Source organism: Nyctereutes procyonoides, unplaced genomic scaffold (assembly GCF_905146905.1).
Source record: "Nyctereutes procyonoides isolate TBG_1078 unplaced genomic scaffold, NYPRO_anot_genome, whole genome shotgun sequence".
Classification (NCBI taxonomy): Eukaryota; Metazoa; Chordata; class Mammalia; order Carnivora; family Canidae; genus Nyctereutes; species Nyctereutes procyonoides.
Window position 1 is genome coordinate 48,209,177 of NW_026575146.1, and position 20,219 is coordinate 48,229,395.

Genomic DNA, 20,219 nt, shown 5'->3' on the forward strand with positions numbered 1-20,219 from the left:
AGAAGACCAAGAGTATGTTGACACCACTCGTCTGAGGACACTTTCCTTTGCTCCCTCTGTCTCTTACACAATGCAGAGAGGAAAATATCCAAAGTTATGTAGTTCTTGTGAATATTTCAGAACCAGTGACCCCAGTAAACCTGTTTTAAGTATTTTTCTGGCAATGGACATCTGTAAAAATGCTCTCTGGGAAACTGTGCCCTCAACTAAACCAAGTAAATATGGTCATTTATCTCTATGACAGAGCAGAAGGAAAATAAAGGTAATTGGGGATCTCAGCCAAGAGGGAAACTGTTGGGCACTGCAAATGTGCAGTGCAGGCAAACACTAGAGAGCATTTTGTTTAAATTTCTCACAAACTAAGAAGCTTGGTTTATTGTTTAAAAAAAAAGACACGTATTATTTAGCAGGAAAGAAAGGTAGTCCATAAATTGCTCATCATCCTGCTTTTCCGTGAATAGTAAAATCAGATCAAACTGTGATACATTGGTACAAAGGTATGATTTTGTTGTTGATGATTATGATGATAATGGTGATATTCAGGTTTAGGGAATTAGAAAGGATGCAGACCGTTTTATGAGTTATGTTGGCTTTGGTTAGCAGAGCTACCAAGAACCTTGTTATTTCTTATCATTGGAGGTTTTTCATAAGGTTGGGCTTGAAGTGGCATCCTATAGGAAGTTGGCAGAATCAGGACACCACCTCTTTGCTGCTTGCACATTGGGATGTAAGAGGACGAAGTGCTTCTGCATGCAAAGACTGCAGATACAGAAACTGTCATGAGAGAGAGTCCAGAGTCACTAAGCCTGGAAGGTGGCTTAGTAGAGTAGAAAGAAGTCTCTGGAGACCCTTGGCCAAAGTATGCATGTGTGCATGCGTATGTGTGTATACATACGTGGAGGGGTGGTGGACATCACTGAACAGTTTTGCCAAGAAGAAATTAAAGGATGGGGATTCAGGAAATTTGCCTTTAAAGAAGAAACTCAGGGCACCTGGGTGGGTCAGTGGTTGAGCATCTGCCTTTTGGCTCAGGTCGTGATCCTGGGGTCCTGGGATCCTGGGGTCCTGGGGTCCTGGGGTCCTGGGATTGAATCCCATATCCGGCTCCTATGGGGAGTCTGCCTCTCTCTCTGCCTATGTCTCTGCCTCTCTCTGTGTCTCTCATGAATAAATAAATAAAATCTTAAAAGAGAGAGAGAGAGAAAACCCAGAAGTTCAGAATAAGAAGCACAACAGGTCAGTTTTTTAAATCTTTAGTAGGTATCAGAAAGGAATCAAGTTGAATTTTGCAATATTCACTAAACTCAAAGTCAGATTTCAGTTTTCCGATCATGTATTAACACAAAACCTATGGGGGAAGGCTTTTGATGCACCTATAAATAATTTTAACATTCTTTGTTTTCATAACATATATAGTTACCTGTCCAAAGAGTTTTCTGTATAAACAGCTATGATGTTATTTCATATTTTGGGGTGCTCAAAATAATCATTGATTTGACACGCATTTCTAGCATGTGTTTATGCATTTTTCTAGATCTTGAAGGAGTGTAAAATTTCTATGCACACCTTTGCCACAAAGAGTTTTGTGAGAAATGTCTGTTTCCTGATGTCGTGAGACTGAATATTTATGGCTGAGACAGAAGAATCTTTAAAAGTATCCTAATTAGCTTCTTTGGAGGAAATATTATTATAAATTTTGTACCAAAATCCCCTCCCTCCCAACTTTACTATGAACAAAGTACTTAATCAATTTGATTGTTCTTTGCCTTTCATTCCCATGGGCATATCCTAGAACACATCATGCTGGGGCACACTAGTGTGCTGTAAATGGATTTCAAGTGGGCCATTGATCCCCTCAGTCCCTGGAGAGGACCTGCAGTATGCTCCTTAGCCTGCTATGCTGGGGGAAAATGGTCATTTTCGTTGTGTTTCTTAATGTGCAAGAGTTTGGGGCTACTCTTCCTTAGTCTTGCTTGGTCAGCTCCTTCTTCTCTACTCAACTTCTAAGCACTCTAGTGCCATCGAACTTCATCCTGGGACAATTTTTTTTTCCTTATACGATTCTTTTTTTTAAAGTTTTTATTTAAATTCCAATTACTTACCATATAGCGTAATATTAGTTTCAGGTGTACCATATCATGATTCACCCCTTCCATACAACCCGGTGCTCATCACGACAGGCGCACTGCCGAATCCCCATCGCCTACTTCCCCCATTGCTCATTCCCCTACCCCCAGTAACTATCAGTTTTTTCTCTGTAGTTAGGAGTCTGTTTCTTGTCTACACACTATCCTTAAGTGACCTCATTTTGTTCTGAGATTTTAGACCTCTCTTTATCATCCCTGGTTCGTCTGCAATGCCCATGTGACATCTTCACATGCATGGCTCGCCTTAGCCTGGCTGGAATGGACCCCCTTTAGTACCCTGTACCTCCAAAGCTGCTTTTGTCTCAGCTTTCCCCTGTCAGTAGAAGGCACTGCCAGCCACCACCCTTTACCCCAGCCACAATCTAAGATAGTTGATCCTTTCTATTTCATTTCCTCCCATATTGATCTGTCATCCAGTCCTGCTGACTCTCCATCTACAACCTAACCAGAATCTCTCCATTCTCCCTTGATCACTGCAGGTGATGCAGTTGGAGCTGCCATTCTCCCTCTCTTCCACTAATGCAGTGGTTGTCTGAGTGTTGCCCTCTCTCCTCCATACAATCTATTGTTTATGAAGTAGTCGGAATGGCTATTTAAAAGTACAAACCAGTTGTGTCAATCTCCTGCTTAAAATCCATCACACTCAAAATCCAAGCATCATCCCTGAGCCCCCAGTCTATGATATGACCCCTCCCCTGCCTGCCCTGACATCACGTCATGTATTCCCTCCTATCTTTTCCCTTTGAGTGTTCCAGGGAAAGGGGCCCTTTGGTCTTTCAAACATGCCAGACTCCACTCTTGAGGAGCTATGTAAGTTGTCCCTTCCTTCTGGAATGCTTATTCCTCTCTATCTACTCATCTTTCAGTCTATCACAACTTTTTTCCTTCCTTTTGCTCCTTCACTCCAGAATACAAGCTTCATGAGGAAGCTTTGTTTTGTTCACTGCTCCACCAATGTGTCTCTGATGCCTGGATCAGAGCCTGCCACATAGTAGACTCTCAATAAATACACCCATAAAATGGATTATGCACGATAATGCAAATACTTTCTACTCTTATGATTGTATTGATTTCGTTCTGTGAAATGATAATATCAATTTCATTCTTGCCCATCTCTGCAGTGTTTTTTTTTAAGAATTTATTCACTTATTCATGAGAGACACAGAGAGGCAGAGACATAGGCAGAGAGAGACGCAGGCTGTCTGTGGGGAGTCTGATGCAGGAAGCCCAACATGGGACTTGATCCCAGGACCCCGGATCAGGACCTGAGTCAAAGACAGATGCTCAACCACTCACTGAGCCATCCAGGTGCCCCCACCCCCAGTTCTTAATGTCCAGAATTTGGATTTTGTCCTTTCCAATAATAAACCCTCTTCTTATTTTTTCTCTTTTAGCTTTAAAGAAATTCTATTAGAATTTGTTCTGTTATTTTAAAAGCCTTTGTATTTTCACCTTTTGGTTATTTATGTGTATATGTATTTATATATATACTTTTTAAAAGGTTTTATTTATTTATTTGAGAGAGAAATAGAGAAAGAACTCAAGCAAGAGAGAGTGGGAGAGGGGAAGAGGGTGAAGCAGACTCCCCACTTAATAGAAAGATGGAGGTGGGACTCTATCCCAGGACCCTGAGATCCTGACCTGAGCTGAAGGCAGATGCTTAACTGACTGAGCTACCCAGGCATCCCTGTATATATAATTTTAACCCTTTAATGGAGTATAATACACAGAAAAGAAAACAAAATATAAATATAAAGCTCAGTGAATTATCACAAAAGGGAAATCCTTTTAACAATTACTGAGATAAAGAAATAGAACAAGAAGACCTCATTGTGCCCCTTCTCATCACTACTCAGTTTCTCCTTAATGAAAGATAACCAGTCTGATTTTTATGGCACATTTCCTTGCTTTCTTTTATAGTTTTACTACCCATGCCACGAATTGGTTTTGCCTGTTTTGCATATTATGTAAATGGAATCATATAGTTATACTCTCGTTGTTATTAGAAGTCTATATTTATTTTAAATACAGTATTGGGGCACCTGGGTACCTCAGTTGGTTGAGCATCTGACTCTTTATTTTGGCTCAGATCAGGCTCTCAGGATTTTGACATCGAACCCTGCGATGTGCTCTGTGCTCAGTGTGAAGTCTGCTTGAGATTCTCTCTTTCTCTCTCCTCCTCTGCCCCTCTCCTCCAGACATGTGTGTGCTCTCTCTAAATAAATGAAATCAATCAATAAATAAATAAATGTAGTATCTATTTGCATAAGTCAGTCATCAATTATATATCTAGTATTCATGTCCTTTCTTCTTGCATAGAGTATTAGAAATGGCTTACAAAAATGCATGCAAATATAATAAAACAGGGGAAAAAAAAGTCGGAGTCAGGAAAAACAAAAATGTGCCAAGGAAGGGATAAGATCAAGATAGAGTAAGAACTTTAGGAGTAAAAGAGTAGTATTTAATCTAAAACTTGGCATGTGAGCCTCCTGGAGCCACTGAAAAAATAGAAACCAAACTAACTGTAATATTTATATCATTTCTAAAACAAATACATATATCAGTTCCTCATTTTCAAAAGAAATCTAAGTCTAATGTCATTTTCCCTTGTATCAATCTTCTGGAAGATTCCCTTAATAATGTCATCGACACCCTCCCACATATGTAGTAGCAGTTGATGTGGGAACTGAGCGCAGAGTGTCAGATACTTCCCACTCCCCAATTAGTGTAGGGATGTTGTTTTAATCAACTTCACTCTTAGTCTAGAAACCTGATTTTCTGTTCTAAATTTCTTTTCTCTACATGTTGCTGTTTTTCTCTCAATACAGGAAACAAATATTTAAATTCAATTATGTTGGAATCTTTTGTAGTCTTATATTCAAAGCTGTAGGTGTATATGCTAGTGTTTGCCGTGTGGGGGAATATCATATTCAAATACTGAGGTAGACCTGGTTATTACAGATATCATCAAAAGATCATTTAGATACCAATTAGAAGTAGGCATCGTGTTGCCAGGGTAGAAATAACCTGCTGTGTTTCTCTAATGATCTCCCTTGTCACTGTACCCTCTGGGCCCTGGCAGGACAGTTACGGGTAAATGTCAACAGGTGACTCACTCATGGCCGATGTGTGTTCAGACTTTGCAGGGGATTTAATGAAGTCCACATAATTTGCATTTCCTTAAATTAATATGTCTTACAAAAGCTAGGTCTTGCTGTGGTCTTTTAATAAGATGTACCTCAAACGTAGAAATTTCAAGATACAGATCATTAGCATCACTTTCATCTGGAAGACGCAGATTGACTTCCATAGATTACTTTCTAATTATTTGTGAGAAGTTGTTTGTCTAAGGAGAGAATGTGTTCGTTCCGATGGGATGGAAAATGACCCTGAGTTTTGGAAATGCCATTTTATTTCTCTCCCCTTCCCCATGTCTGTTTTCCCTGTTGTGGCTCGTTCTTTCTTTCCTTTTCTTTCTTTCTTTCTTTCTTTCTTTCTTTCTTTCTTTCTTTCTTTCAGATTTTATTTATTCATGAGAGACACAGAGAGAGAAGCAGAGACACAGGCAGAGGGAGAAGCAGGCTCCATGCAGGGAGCCTGATGTGGGATTCGATCCCGGGACTTCAGGACCACGCCCCGGGCCGAAGGCAGGCGCTAAACCACTGAGCCACCCAGGGATCCCCCTTTTTTTCTTTCTCCTCTTCCACCTTTCCTTTTCATCTCTTCCTGCTCTTCCTTTTTCCCCCGCCTTCCTACTCTCCGCTTCTATGATCTTTTTGTTATCATTTTCAGACAAGCTGCAACCTGCACCTATTTAAAAGTCACTGGATACACTCAGAGTGGCCTGAAGTTGGTGTTTGGTTTTGCCTTGAGTTTTTGCCAAAAGCAAACGATTATGAACCCACTAGAATCCTCAACCTGTGTTCTTTAATTTCCCCAGAGGTGTGCACGAGAAGACTATTGCCAAATTTAAGGTCCATTAAATCGCTGAATCATCGCATTGGGGATTTATGTGCAGGCGTGTGCCTGTGTGTGTGTGTGTGTGTGTGTGTGTGTGTGTGTGTGTTTGTGCGTGCGTGTGTGTTTCTGGGAACCAGCTGGCCATGGTGAGATTGCAGCCACTGATTACCAGTCGGGTTTCCATTAAGACTACACTCCCCTGAAAGGCCTGTCACGTTTATTTGTATAAGGCCTTGACAGAGCCACAATATGAATAGTGAAACAAATGAGGGCGATTGTTCATCGCTCAGGACACAGAAAACCCATGCCCGAGGTTTTTAAGAAACACACTCCCTCCTTCCTATTGGCAGTTCCAGCTGAACTTCAATAAAGAATAGTTGCTTGCTATTTTAGTAGCCTGGATTAACAGCTTCAAAAAAGATCCTTTTAAGGAGGTCAAATGAGAGAGGAACTGGTGCCAGATTTTTTTTTTCTTCCTTCCTTTCTTTTCTTTTTTTTTTTTTTTTTGCCCCTCTCCTGCCCAAAGAGGGAATCATCCTCTTCCAGTGAATCATCTGTCTCCCGAAATGGTTACAAAGTCCAAAGGGAATTTCTTCTGTCCTGTTTGACTGAGGAAGAGGGAAGATCTGCGTTGTGGGTAGAGGAAAGAGATTACTTACTATTTATTTATTTATTTTGCTAGTTATAAAACCAGAACAATTCCTCAACCTCAGAGTTCTTATGCCATGCCAAAATGAGCCTTATTCTTAAATTCAGACATTTTAAATATAGAAGATTATTAAGCACTTGAATAATACGCTTCTTTTTTGTCCCTTTTCAGGCAAAAATGTGAGCTGTTGTATTTTCTATCTTTTTTTCCCTCCTTCCTTCTCCTGCCCCCTCCATGATTCATGCTTTTATTTATGTATTTTTTGTTCCAGTATGAAAAAAAATCGATCCCAAGTGAAACAAGGAAAGAGGTTTAAATTCCTTCTTTTCTGCTAAGAATTTATCATGCAGAATATGCCTTTACTGTGGTGAATGTTTTCCCCAAACAACTTCTGACTTCATTAGATCATGTTTAATATTAATGTACTGCAATTGCTTTTGGCAAGAGGTCCTTCACTTTGCCATTCTTTTGAACAAAGAACATTGTGGTTGATTTTTTTTCTAATGGAATGAAATGTTTGTTACAATTTTATTATAATTGCTTTCTTTGTTGCTTCTTGTCAATCACTCCTGGCCCCTGAATAACAGGGACACTGCTGGGTACATGTGTATGGATTTAAATATTTTTTTAGTTCTGCAGAATTTGCTGGAAGTCAAATCCACAAATCCTCAGATCCAAATCAACTCTTGCTCCAAAAACAGGTTTGATTTTGCTAAGAGTGCCTTTGGTTGCTATATATCTTGATACTGATATTTAACTAAGTATATAGATAAACGGGTCTTTAATGTGAAGTAGAAAAATTTGTTTTAGATGAATCCATGAATAGGGTTGGGCCATAGCCATTCTTTTGCAGTAAAAACAACTCGGAGTATGGTGAGCATCTTTTGGAGTTATTTTTTCCCCACTTATATCAGTATATCATCTTCTTTCTGTCAAGTCACAATCATAAATCAATGTCAGAAGTGTCTTTCACTGAATTATTCTGCAAGACTCTGTTTAGTGCAGTGTCTGTTAGATTAATTTCTGAATACTGCACTTCTATTTTATGTTTTTTAAAATTAAGATCCTCAAATCAAAGAAAATGGATTCTTGGTTTGACTATAAGACAGGCACATTTTTTGTGAATTTTTCCCTAAAGATCTTACATCTTGATGCTATTACAGTTTCTTTTTATTTTAAAATTCAATTTTTAATTATGATTGCTTATAGAAATACAGGTTTTGTATTATTAAGCTTATATCAAGCCCCCTTGCTAAATTTACCTACTATGTTGAGCTCATTTATAGGTTCTTTTGAGTTTTTTATATACACAAATCTATAGTCTATGAAAAATTACAATTTTTATATCTTCTTTTCCTTTCCTTATACATTTTACTTCTTTTGCTTGCTTCATTGCCCTGGCTGGGGTTCACAGTACAGTGTTGAATAGAAATAGTAATAGCAGGCATCTCATCTCTGCCTCATTCCTGATTTGAGGTGGAAGTCTTTCAATACTTCACAGTTAAATACAAGGTTTGCTTTCTTTGTTTGGTTTTCATAAATGCCTTTCATCAAATTAACGAAGTTGTGTTCTATTTCTACTTGGCTGAGATTTTATGTAATGATTCAATCTTGAATTTTATGGAGTAGTTTTATTACTTGACATCGCCTGAGATTATCATAATGATTTTTTCTTCTATTAATGTGGTGAATGATATTGATTGATTTTTGAATGTTAATTTGTCTTTTAATTCCTAGGATATCCCTACTTGGTGACTATATAATAACCTATAATATATTGCTAATTTGATTTGGAATTAGTTTTAAGGGTTTTGTTTTGTTTTGTTTTGTTTTGCTATGTTTATAAAAGAGACTTGCCTTTACTTCTTTTTTCTTGCAATGTCCCTATTGGATATTGGTATTGAGATTAGGCTAGGTTCAGAAAATAAGTTGGAAAGTGTTATCTCTATTCTTTGGAAGAATTTGTGTTAAAAATTAATATATATCTTTAAAGTTTGAAACTATGGATATTAAATTTAATGGAATCATTTTTAATTTATTTTTTATTAAGTAAATTCAGCTCCCAATGTAGGCCTCAAACTCATGACCCTGAGATCAAAAGTCACACACTCTCCTCTTTGAGCCAGCCAGGTGCCCCTAATGGATTCATTTTTAAGTAGCTACAAAACCATCCAGATTTTAAATTTCTTGCTTGCCAGTTTTGAGAAGTTGAGTTTTTTTCAGAAGTATTTTCAGCAGAAATTTATAATCTATTACAGTTTGTTCTTAGTGTCATTAGAATCTGTAGTATGTCACCATTTCATTCCTCATTTTGATAAATTATGCTTTGTTTCATTCTTTTTTTCTTTTTTCTTTTTTAATAAAGATTTTATTTATTTATTCATGAGACACACAGAGAGAGAGAGGCAGAGACACAGGCAGAGGGAGAAGCAGGCTCCATGTAGGGAGCCCGATGTGGGACTCGATCCCAGGACTCCAGGATCACGCCCTGGGCCGAAGGCAGGCACTAAACCGCTGAGTCACCCAGGGATCCCCCTCATTCTTTTTTCTTAAGTGGTTTTCAAAATATTTATATTTTTATATAAATTATAAAATTTATTATATAATTGTCATATTATGTATTATATATAAATATGTAAGTTATATATTTATATATATATATTTAAATTTTTATTTATTTATGATAGTCACACAGAGAGAGAGAGAGAGGCAGAGACACAGGCAGAGGGAGAAGCAGGCTCCATGCACTGGAAGCCCGACGTGGGATTCGATCCCAGGTCTCCAGGATCGCGCCCTGGGCCAAAGGCAGGTGCCAAACCGCTGCGCCACCCAGGGATCCCGATATATTTATATTTTTAATTATATCTTTTCTTCTACATTTTTTAGTTGAATATTTGCTGGTTTGTTTTTTTTTTAATATCTGAGGCTTTTAAAGATATCTTTCCCCATAACATAGCTCCAGTTGTGCTCCACAAGTTTAAATGTCATATTTTCATTATTATTCAATTAAAATACATTCTAATTATGTTGTGATTTCTTTTACCATGAGTTAGAAGTGCATTGTTTAATTTGCAAATTTTGAGAATTTTCTAGTTTTGTTCTATTACTATTTTCCAGATTATCATCCTGGTGGCTATAGAATATAATTCTGTGATTGCAGACTTTTGAAATTTGTTAAGACTTGATTCTCCCCAAACGCTGCCACATCTAACACCCCCTCCTGCCTCTGTGGGTGAACAGAAGTGGAGCTGGGGAGACAAGGAGAGCCTGGTGCCCTATCCACCCCACGCCTGTATCTAATATATAAATACAGAGATGTGTTAAAAAAAAAAAGACTTGATTTATGCCTCAACAAATGGTTAGTTGAATTAATGTCTTATCTGTGCTAGACAAGAAAGTACAGTCCACCATTGTTGATGACAATGTTCAATATATGCCGGTTAGGTCAAGTTTGTTACTCATGTTGCTCAAATATTCTGTATCTTTTTTTTTTAGATATATTTATTTATTTTAGAGAGGGAGCAGGGAAGAGGGAGAGAGAAAATCAAGCAGACTCAGCATTGAGCATGGAGCCATAGGGAGATCAATCTGACTTGAACTGAAACCTATTTGGATGCTTAACTGACTGTGTCACGAAGGTGGCTCTCAAATAATCTACATCTTTACAGATTTTTCTCCTACTGGTTCTTAGAGTTGCTGAGAAGGATGTCTTAAAATTTCCCACTGTGACTATGCATTTACCTTTCTTTATCCAGTTTTGTCACTTTTTGCATTGCATATGAAGCTGTGTTATTCAGCACATATAAATTTGGGATTTACATTTAATAGTATTAAATATAATACCATATTATTCTGAGGATTGACTGTTTAATAGTAAAAAAAAATCATCTTAGTGTCAAGAAATTCTTTTTGCCTTATAGTCTACTTCATCTGATATTAGTATATTATACCAATGTTACAGTTTTTTCTACCTTTTACTTTCAACCTTTCAACATCCTTATGTGTAAGGTATGCTTTACAAACAGTATCTTGCTCTTATGACTTTTAAAATTCAGCTTGATAATTTTTCTTTTAATATAAGTATTTTGTCTTTTTTTATATTGGCAAAAACATGTAACTTTAAATTTATCATGTTAACCATTTTTAATTGTACATTTTGTAATGTTAAGTATTTTCATACTGTTGTGCATTCTATCTCTAGAAGTTTTTTCATCATGCAACACTGAAACTACACCCAAGAAACACTGATTATCTCCACACCTGATATAATTACACTTACATTTGGGTTTCAATTTGTCATTTTCCTGTTTGTTTTCAACTTGTCTCACATTCTCCCTGTTTCTTCATTTCTTTACTACTGTTATACCTTTTTTGCTACTACATTTCCCCACATAAGCTTGTGATATATGAATCATTTTATTTTATTTTTTTTTTTAATTTTTTAATTTTATTTTTTATGATAGTCACCGAGAGAGAGAGAGAAAGAGAGGCAGAGACACAGAGAGAGAGAGAGAGGCAGAGGGAGAAGCAGGCTCCATGCACCGGGAGCCCGACGTGGGATTCGATCTGGGGTCTCCAGAATCGCGCCCTGGGCCAAAGGCAGGCGCCAAACCGCTGCGCCACCCAGGGATCCCTATATGAATCATTTTAAAGACATTTTAGTAGTTACAACACAGATTATAACATATAATCAAAATCTCATATAAATTGGTATTTTCACCATTTCCCTGCAATCCAAGAACCTTAGAACAATTTGCCTTGATGTGGTCCCTTCTGAAATTTGTTACTATTGGAATGTATTTTAATCACACATATATTTAAGAGTCTGTAAGATTTTGCCATAGTTTGGGGGCTCCTGGGTGGCTCAGTTGGTTAAGCCTCTGACTCTTGGTTTCAGCTCAGGTCATGATCTCAGGGTTGTGAGATAGAGCTCCATGCTCAGTACAGAGTCTGCTTAAGATTCTCTCTCTCCCTCTGCCCCTCCCTTTCTAAAATAAATAGATAAATCTTTTTAAAAAAGATATTGAAATTGTTTTATACAGTGAATGTTTATTTATTCATATCCACATATTCACATTCTCCAGTGTTTTTCTTTCCTTCCTGCATTTCTTTACTTCCACCTATCATAGTTTTATTCTGCTTTTACTTTGCTTTTAGTGTGGGTTTCCTCTTGACAAACAATTTCAATTTATTTCTCTGGAAATGTCTTCTTTTTTGTCTTCATTTTTTATGTTTACCCAGGATAGAATTTTAGAACAGCACTTATTTTATATCCACACTTTGAAGATAATTCCATTGTCTTCTGACATTCATTATTTCTGGTAAGGTCAGTTTTATTTTTGTTCCTTTGACAGTCAAACTCCTTTTTCTCTGATTGATTGAAGATTTTTATTCTCTGTAGTTTTTAGCAGTTTTAGGGTCATGTGCCTAGAGGGCCGTTTCTCTGCATTTATCCTGATTTGGGTTCATAGTTTAACATGAATGGTAGAGTGATAGCTTTCATTAATTTTGAAAGGTGATTGGCCATTGCCTTTTCAAATATAATTTCAGTCCCATTTTCTTTCTTCCCCAAGGGAAACTCCCATTGCACACATGTTAGACCTTTTTGCCATGCTCCTTGGATTTCTTATGCTTATCTCTATATTTTTCCTGTCTTTTTTCTCTCCATACTTCAGGATGGATATTTTCTTCTGACATATTTTGCAATTTACTAATCTTCTCCTCAGTATATTTAATCCATTATGAAACACATTTTTTGAGTCTTAAATTCAATTATTAAATTTACATTTTAAAAATTTCTTTTGGGGATCCCTGAGTGGCACAGCAGTTTAGCACCTGCCTTCAGCCCAGAGCATGATCCTGGAGTCCCAGAATCGAGTCCCACATCGGGGTCCTGCATGGAGCCTGCTTCTCCCTCTGCCTGTGTCTCTGCCTCTCTCTCTCTCTCATAAATAAATAAATAAATAAATTTTAAAAATTAAAAAATAATTTCTTTTGAATATTTTATTTATAGATTCTCTCTACTGCATTTTTCCAGCTACTTTCTTTTTAATCTCCTCTGGTTCTGTTTCCATTCTTTTTCTCATGAGTTTCTTTCCCCCCTTCTAGAGTTTTCAGTCATTTGGTCATATGTTTTTATTTATTTTTTTTAAGATTTTGTTTATTTATTCATGAGAGAGACACACACACAATCAGAAAGAGAGAGAGAGAGAGAGAGAGAGAGAGAGAGAGAGAGAGAGAGGTAGAGACACAGGCAGAGGTTAGAAGCAGGCTCCATGCAGGGATCCTGATGTGGAACTCGATCCCAGGACTCCAGGATCACGCCCTGGGCTGCAGGCGGCACTAAACCACTGAGCCATCCAGGGATCCCAAGGTCATATGTTTTTAATGTTTGGTAATTTTTTATTGATTGTTGAATAACATACATGAAAAATGTAGAGACAATGAGTGTGGTTGATGAGATCTAGAGAGGGTTTACTTTTGCATCTCAGAGGCAATTAAGAGTATCAGATAAATGTAATCTATTTTGTGTTTGAGTTGATTTGAATCAGGATTTCAGTCATCATGAAGATTAATCTATCTTTGCTTCATTCTTCTGCTATGGTGGAGGTCAACACACTTTATCTGTATATGGTCAGATAGTAAATAGTTTAGGCTTTGCAGGCCTACAGGTCTCTGTTGCAACTACTCACTCTATCATTATAGCACACAAGAAGTCTGTAAATAATATAAGTGTGGTATTCCAATAAACTTTTATTTATAATATTTGGCATTGGGCCAGATTTACCCTGCAGACCATTGTTCTCCAACCTCTCTCTATCCTAGGGTATAACTCTCTGGGGCCTCCTCTTAAAACCTGGGTTATTTAACCAAGACTCTTTTTCTGTAGAGATCCCTACACTTCAATTTTTGTCTCACGATTTCTGTGAAACAGTTGTTAGATCTATGAACCTTCTTATCTCGTTGGCTACAAATTATGAATTACCAATTAGAGAGGAACAACCACACTAGATGTGGGCTTCAACTTTTTGCACTTACCTTCTCTCCAGGATCTTAACTTTTAAGATAGTCACCTGGGTAGCAGTCTGACACCATCAAAGATTTTTTGTTGTTGTTATTATTTATCTAGCTTTTCTCCTTGTTCTTGGTACAGATAGTTTATCAGAGCCAGAAGCATATGTGGGTCTTTATTTGAAATTCAGATTCGCCATTGCCTTAACAAAGATTGGAAAAACCATCTTTATGTTTTGAATTTTGCATCAGTGATTGTCAGACTGAAGGGTATGCTCAGAGTCCAGTTGTCTACTCTCTGCCTTTAAATGATAATTTGTCTCGAATCTGCTCACTTCTCCCCATGCTGATTGCTCCTTCCTTAATTCTCATTTAAAATGGCTTTCTAGGGTACCTGGGTGGCTCAGCTGGTTAAATATCTGCCTTCAGCTCAGGTCATGACCTTGGGGTCATGGGATCGAGTCCCACATTGGGCTCCCAGTTCAGCAGGAGTCTGCTTCTCCCTCTCCCCTGCTAGTGCTCTCTGTCTCTTTCTCTCTCTCTCTTATTTATAAATAAATACATAAATACATAAATACATAAATAAATACATAAATAAAATCTTTTTAAAAATGACTTTCTAATTCTCCTGATATGCCCTAATTCATTCTCTGCATGGCAGCTGGAGAGATCCTTATAAAACATAAATGTGAGCATGTTATCCCTTGCAACTTAAACTCTTTTATAAAAGTAAACTCTAGGACTAACATGGGGCTCAAACTCACAACTCTGAGATCAAGAGTTGCGTGCTCCACTGACTGAGCCAGCCAGGTGCCTCTCACTGCTTCAAACTCTTTAATGCCTCTCTATTTCCTTTAGAATATAAAAGACAAACTTTAAGATGGCTTGTAAGGCCCTTCATGACCTTACCACTATCCATTCCTCCAACCAAATTTTCCAATTTTTTTTTCTAAAGTGATTCTATCTGGTTTGCATTAATTACTTGCTGTTCATTGAGGAGACCAGAGACTCTCCCACCTCAGTGCCTTCACACATGGTCTACCTGACTTGAGATCTTCATACTTTTCTTTCACCTTAAGATATCTTTCAAGTCTCAGCTAAAGTTAACTCTCTCTACAAAACTTTTGACTCCTAAATTCTGGCCTAGTTCTGGAGTGCTCTATATTTCCCCAATGATATTTCTTATCCCCTGAATAATGAAATTGAATGTGTTGACTTGTTTGTAGCCCCTAAATACTCTGAGCTTCACAGGGCAAAACTGTTTCTATTTCAGTCTTGAATCATTAGCATCTAGCACAGCACCTGGCCCATGGGAGGTGCTTCCTAGTGCTTCGTTGAATGAATGAATGAATGAATGAATGAATGAATGAATGCTTTAAATATATGAGGTATTATTTACTTTTTATTCTGATGTTTACATTCATTGCTGCCCAGTATAGCTTTATAAGCTGGCAAAGCAGTATTATTTCCGTTTTAAAATGGACAAGTGGTAACAGGCCAGATGACTTGCATGGAGGTTTTCAAGATGTTTAATAGGGAGTGTAGAGCTCATCTCTAGGTTATGTAGGTTTCAGGATAGATGTTGAGATCATGTACCATGGTTTTGCCTTACTACATCACTTCTCCTTTTCCATTCCCATCTCTTTCTTTTCCTTCCCCCTATGATTATCAGTAAGGCCACACTGAAAGCCAGAGAGATGGTGACACCTTGATTAATCAGTAGGTGTGGGGATTTTTAGAGAGTTTAATCATCCATCATTAAACAAAACTTTTCTTCCCCCCGCCATGGCTCCATGTTAGCCTGGGATCGGAATGCAGAGGAAGGGGATGTGACAGGTGGTAACTCCTCCTTTTCAAGGTGAGATTGTGCATAGAAATGCCAGGACTCTGTGGGGACTTCAAAGCGGTGTGTGGTGCCTGGAAGATGGAGAAGGGGCTCCAGGTGGTGACCTTGTCAGATTGCTTTGCTGCTGATAGTGGGACTCTGCAATCATCTGCTTGTTAAAAGGAAGAAGTTCATATATGAAATCAATAATGTGATTAGTGGGCACAGTCTCCTCCATGATCTCTTTCAGGTAATATTAAAGGGAAATGTTAAATAATATTAATATTTGAAAAGTTAGCCATTAAATTCCATTCTGAAATAAAAAAACAACACCTATCATTTTTGTATGTTTGTGTGGGAAAGCTATGCATTTTGTTTCTTTACTCATAAATTCTGTACCACAGAGTGTGCTATAGTCAGTTTGTAGAGATGAACATCTGGTGAACAAAGAGGCAGGGCAGATAGTATTGGAAGGGTTTTCTAAAAACTGCCTCTTGAATGTTACTCTTTGGAGGCCTCTGGTCCAGGCAGCAAACTGAATGTGGAAGTATCTTTCGAGAGGCCAGAACATAGTTTTACTGGCTTGGCTAGAAAGTTTAAGGCCATTTTCATTCATGTCTTCTAGGTAGTATCCTTTTCAAGTGGATGACCATGGAATCCGAGAAGATCTCAGAGAAGCAAGAAGAAATTCTCTCTATCTTGGAAGAGAAATTTCCTAGCTTGCCTCCAAGAGAAGACATTATCAACGTCCTGCAAGAGACCCAATTCAGCGCTCAGGGTGAGTGACTCTGTTCTTTAGCTCTGTTGCAACTCCTGAGGAGGGATGGTTTATGGGATGGCATGTTGCCAGGGCCCAGAAAGTGAATTTGAGGGTGCCTTCATTTTCTTCCCTATGATTGTGCTTGTGGAAGGTTTCCAGGCACTTAATGTTGGCTTACCTGGAAGCAGGCAGCCTGTACTGCAGTCTCTCCTCTGAGGCCTCTGTGTCTGGATGTATGGTTAATACACGCGTCTAATGTGCACCCCAGATGCCTCATTACATGAAATCCCTGTGCTGAGCTGGTTCTATTCTGAGAATGTGGCAGGAGCAATGTCAAGCACAATGGGATTTCATAAATCAATTAATTTTAGGAAAAAAGAAGACAGCTAAGCAGATAAAATTGTTCTCTCAATCTCAGCTTTACTAAGACAGTGGATTTCCTGGCTCACTCATTTTATAATAATAATAATTAGATATAATTCCAGGAGTACCTGATACACACACAGTTTTGCTGCTATAACTTTGCATGGATTATCTTACTGAGCTTTCATGACAACCCTGAGAGTCAGGTGCTATGATTATCCCCAGTTTCCAGATGTGAACACTGAGGCACAGAAAGGCAGCTTTTCTTTCTTGCAATCACATACACAGATGGCAAGTGACCAGGCCAGGATTTGAACCCAGACATTGACATAACTTTTTCCCTTAGTTTGGAATTCCCCGGGGGCAGGGGCAGGCCCGAGGCAAAGTAGTTTATCTGGCAGGTGCTCCCCAGAAACACGAGTGATTTATCAAGCAGCTTAGCATTGTGGGACGTCATCCTTCATCCCGCTAGGGAACCCAAGAAAAGAATGTAAATTGCACCTCACTGTTATCCCACCTGAAGGTTGCAGTGCTGTGCTAAAACTTGTCCATTCAAGCTCTGGGGACTGGTTGGTAATTTGTCAGGAGTTTTGTGAGTTAGGTTATGTTGGGTCAGCAGCTTGGAAGCCATGGTGGAAGTGTTCACATCACAGAAACAAACAAATACTACAAATCAGGTTTTATTGCTGAATATTCAACATTTACTAACATACCACTGGTCTATTGAGAGATACTTAGTTCCAAGAGTTGTTAATTCCCCAGAGTAAGCTCTGGTGGCTAGAGAAAATCCTTAGGAAGAGACTCAGGTGCTGGTGTTTGGGCATCATGCTTCCCACACTGCAATGGGAAGACCTGAGGAAGAATGAGTGGGGGCATTGATGCATCTGCTACAAATGTATGTGTGTGGATGTACGTGTATGTACATTTTTTTGTATTTATGTTTTATTAGTAGTATTCATTTGAGTATTTAAGAAATAAATAAACCCCCACATTTTTAAAGTCTAGAATACCAACGTGCGGGTGCCATGCTGTCAGGGTGTAAATGAACTTTTTTGCAGCTGATGCAGCCATTGCCTGGAGGATGGGAGTGAATGTTCAGGCTCCCGAGCTTTCAAAGTAAAGTGGGTCCTTTAGTTGGTCTGCTACTTGACAGAAGGGGCTGGCTTCCCACTGCCCTGGCTTCAGGTCCCCGAGTCTGGGCTGACAGCAGTGCTGGAGCAGAGAGGTGGTGAAAGGCTGCCTTTTGCTGATGGAAGTTGTTTATGTAACTGGCGATTAAAAGAGTGATTTCTAGAATCTTGGGTTTTGCCATGGCACGACGGTATGCATTTTGTTGTTCACTTTCAAAACTAGACCAAACTTTTTTTTTTTTAAGATTTATTTGAAAGAAAGAGATAGTGCATGTACACGCATGAATGTGTGCACAGAGGGGAGGGGCAAAGAGTCTTAAGCAGACTCTTCATTGAGCATGCAGCCCTATTTGGAGCTCTATCTCATGATCATGACCTGAGCTGAAACCACGAGTTGGGCACTTAACCGGATGTACCACCCAGGTGCCCCACAACTAGATCAAGCTTTTAATGTCACAGTATATTCTATAAATCATTTTACGCTGCAGTATGATATATTGTGGCCTTTCAGTCTTTAAGCCAAAGAAAAATATTTAGTACTCGTCTGGTTCCTTACACTGCTGTGCTTGACAGAGTGTTCTAAGTTAGGAGGGCAAGCAGTCAACTTTAGTATCTAAATATGCATCTGGGAAGGATATATATTCTCTACTGGGCTTTACTATGGGTCTTCTCCCCAAGAGGTTAGGCCTAACCAGATACAATAACCTAGAGTGAGGGTTAAATGTCAAGCCAGACCGTTTCCTATCTTTTGCAGATAAATTCTACTGAAGCACATTGTCAGCTGACTCAAACTATGCAGTTTTGGATAATTCAGCCATTTCAGATTATTCTTCTCATCATTTAAGGAATACAGTGGCTCCAATTGCCAAAGCAATTGGTCACAAGGGTGACCAATTTAATTATGGTAGTTTTATCGGTTACATATATAAAGTGTATTTTGAATAAGATTACACTAGAAAATACAGGAGCTCAACTAAATCCATCCTGAAAGCAAATTTTGGCCTTGTGAGGTGTGACCTAGCAAGTTTGCATGATTACACTAGGTCTTCCTCATTTGTGCACCTCTTCCCATTCCATTCTCTGCTCTTGTCTGCTATGGGCCTCTAGAGTCTTTTACTTCTGAGCATTTAGTCCTGTGACTTCTGGTTGGGGTTGGTTGGTGAGGAGAGTTAGCAACACATGGGGTGTGTGTTTCAAGGGAAGAGAGAGGCTGTAGTATTTCTTCCTTGCTTCCTTACTGATTTGATGCTAAGTTTCTGGCAGCCACTCTCCTGTACTTTCAGGTCTCTGTTTCTTGCCTGTGTCCTTTTTGCTAGTGTCTGAATGCTTCATCATCTTTTATTCATTTTCTCAGCCCCACTCACGTATCTGTGAGTATCCTGTTATTAAAAATCTTCTTTTTTTAAAATCATGAGGGTGAATTCTATTTCCTCCTAGGATCCTAACTGGTGCAAATATTGTCACTCATGTGATTTTTTTCTTAATATGTATTTATTATGAGTAAGAGATCTTGGGGGTGGGTGGGTATTGAGACTAACAGGCCGAATTCTTTATATAATCCCTTGATGTTACCAAGAAAAGTTCCCCAAGTGTAACATAATGTTTTCCCCTCTCATCTACAGGTTTAAGTATTGAACAGATGATGCTGAAAGATCTAAAGGAACTGTCAGATGGAGAAATAAAAGTGGCCATTAGTACTGTGAGCATGACCCTCGAGGTAAGGGTAGGAATGGGTTTTAGTTTGTTTAGTTGGTGGTTGATTTTTTGGGCAATGACAGATTTTACAGAATTGCAGTCTGAGCAACTGGTGTACAACTCTCTACAGCATAAGTCAGTGTTACTCTTTTGCTATGAATGCTTCTTTATGATATATTTGACTAGGAATGCGGGTTATTATTTTGGATGAAACCACTGTGCTAAGTCAGTGAAAAATGGCAAACATGGATTCCCAAGGCAAGTGGTATTTCATTCATTTCAGTAGAAAAAAACCTAAAACACAAGCATTCACATTTGTATGTGTGCATATGTATAGTCTGCTTAATAGCAAGGATTATATATGTGACTGGATTCACTTGCAGTTTTTCGGTGAACCACCCCACATTGTCCACAGAACTATTCTAAGAAAACAGGTTGTCCTTTGGCCCTTGTAGGCTGTTTGGATGCATGTCATTTTTAGTAATCAATGGTGACAGTTCAAGTATTCATAAAACTCTCTTTCCAATCTATTAAATGAATGACTCAGAGTGAATATTACTCTTGTCATTGTGTGTTTCCTTGGTAAATTATCCTTTTTCTACTTTGGGGGTTTTCGATGACTTGTATGTTAATCTTAATTAACCTAACTAATGGGGATGATATTTTACAGAAACACATT

At 38.4% G+C, this 20,219-nt stretch overlaps 1 protein-coding gene across 5 annotated transcripts in view; it reads left to right on the forward strand.

Moving 5' to 3' along the window:
- PRUNE2 (prune homolog 2 with BCH domain) overlaps positions 1 to 20,219 on the forward strand; it is a 257,435-nt gene that overhangs the window by 54,179 nt on the left and 183,037 nt on the right. For all 5 annotated transcript variants that reach the window (XM_055311153.1, XM_055311154.1, XM_055311155.1 and 2 more), the window contains exons 5-6: positions 16,218 to 16,370; positions 19,468 to 19,562. In XM_055311153.1, the coding sequence (XP_055167128.1) occupies positions 16,218 to 16,370; positions 19,468 to 19,562 (248 nt within the window). The remainder of the gene's footprint in view (positions 1 to 16,217; positions 16,371 to 19,467; positions 19,563 to 20,219) is intronic.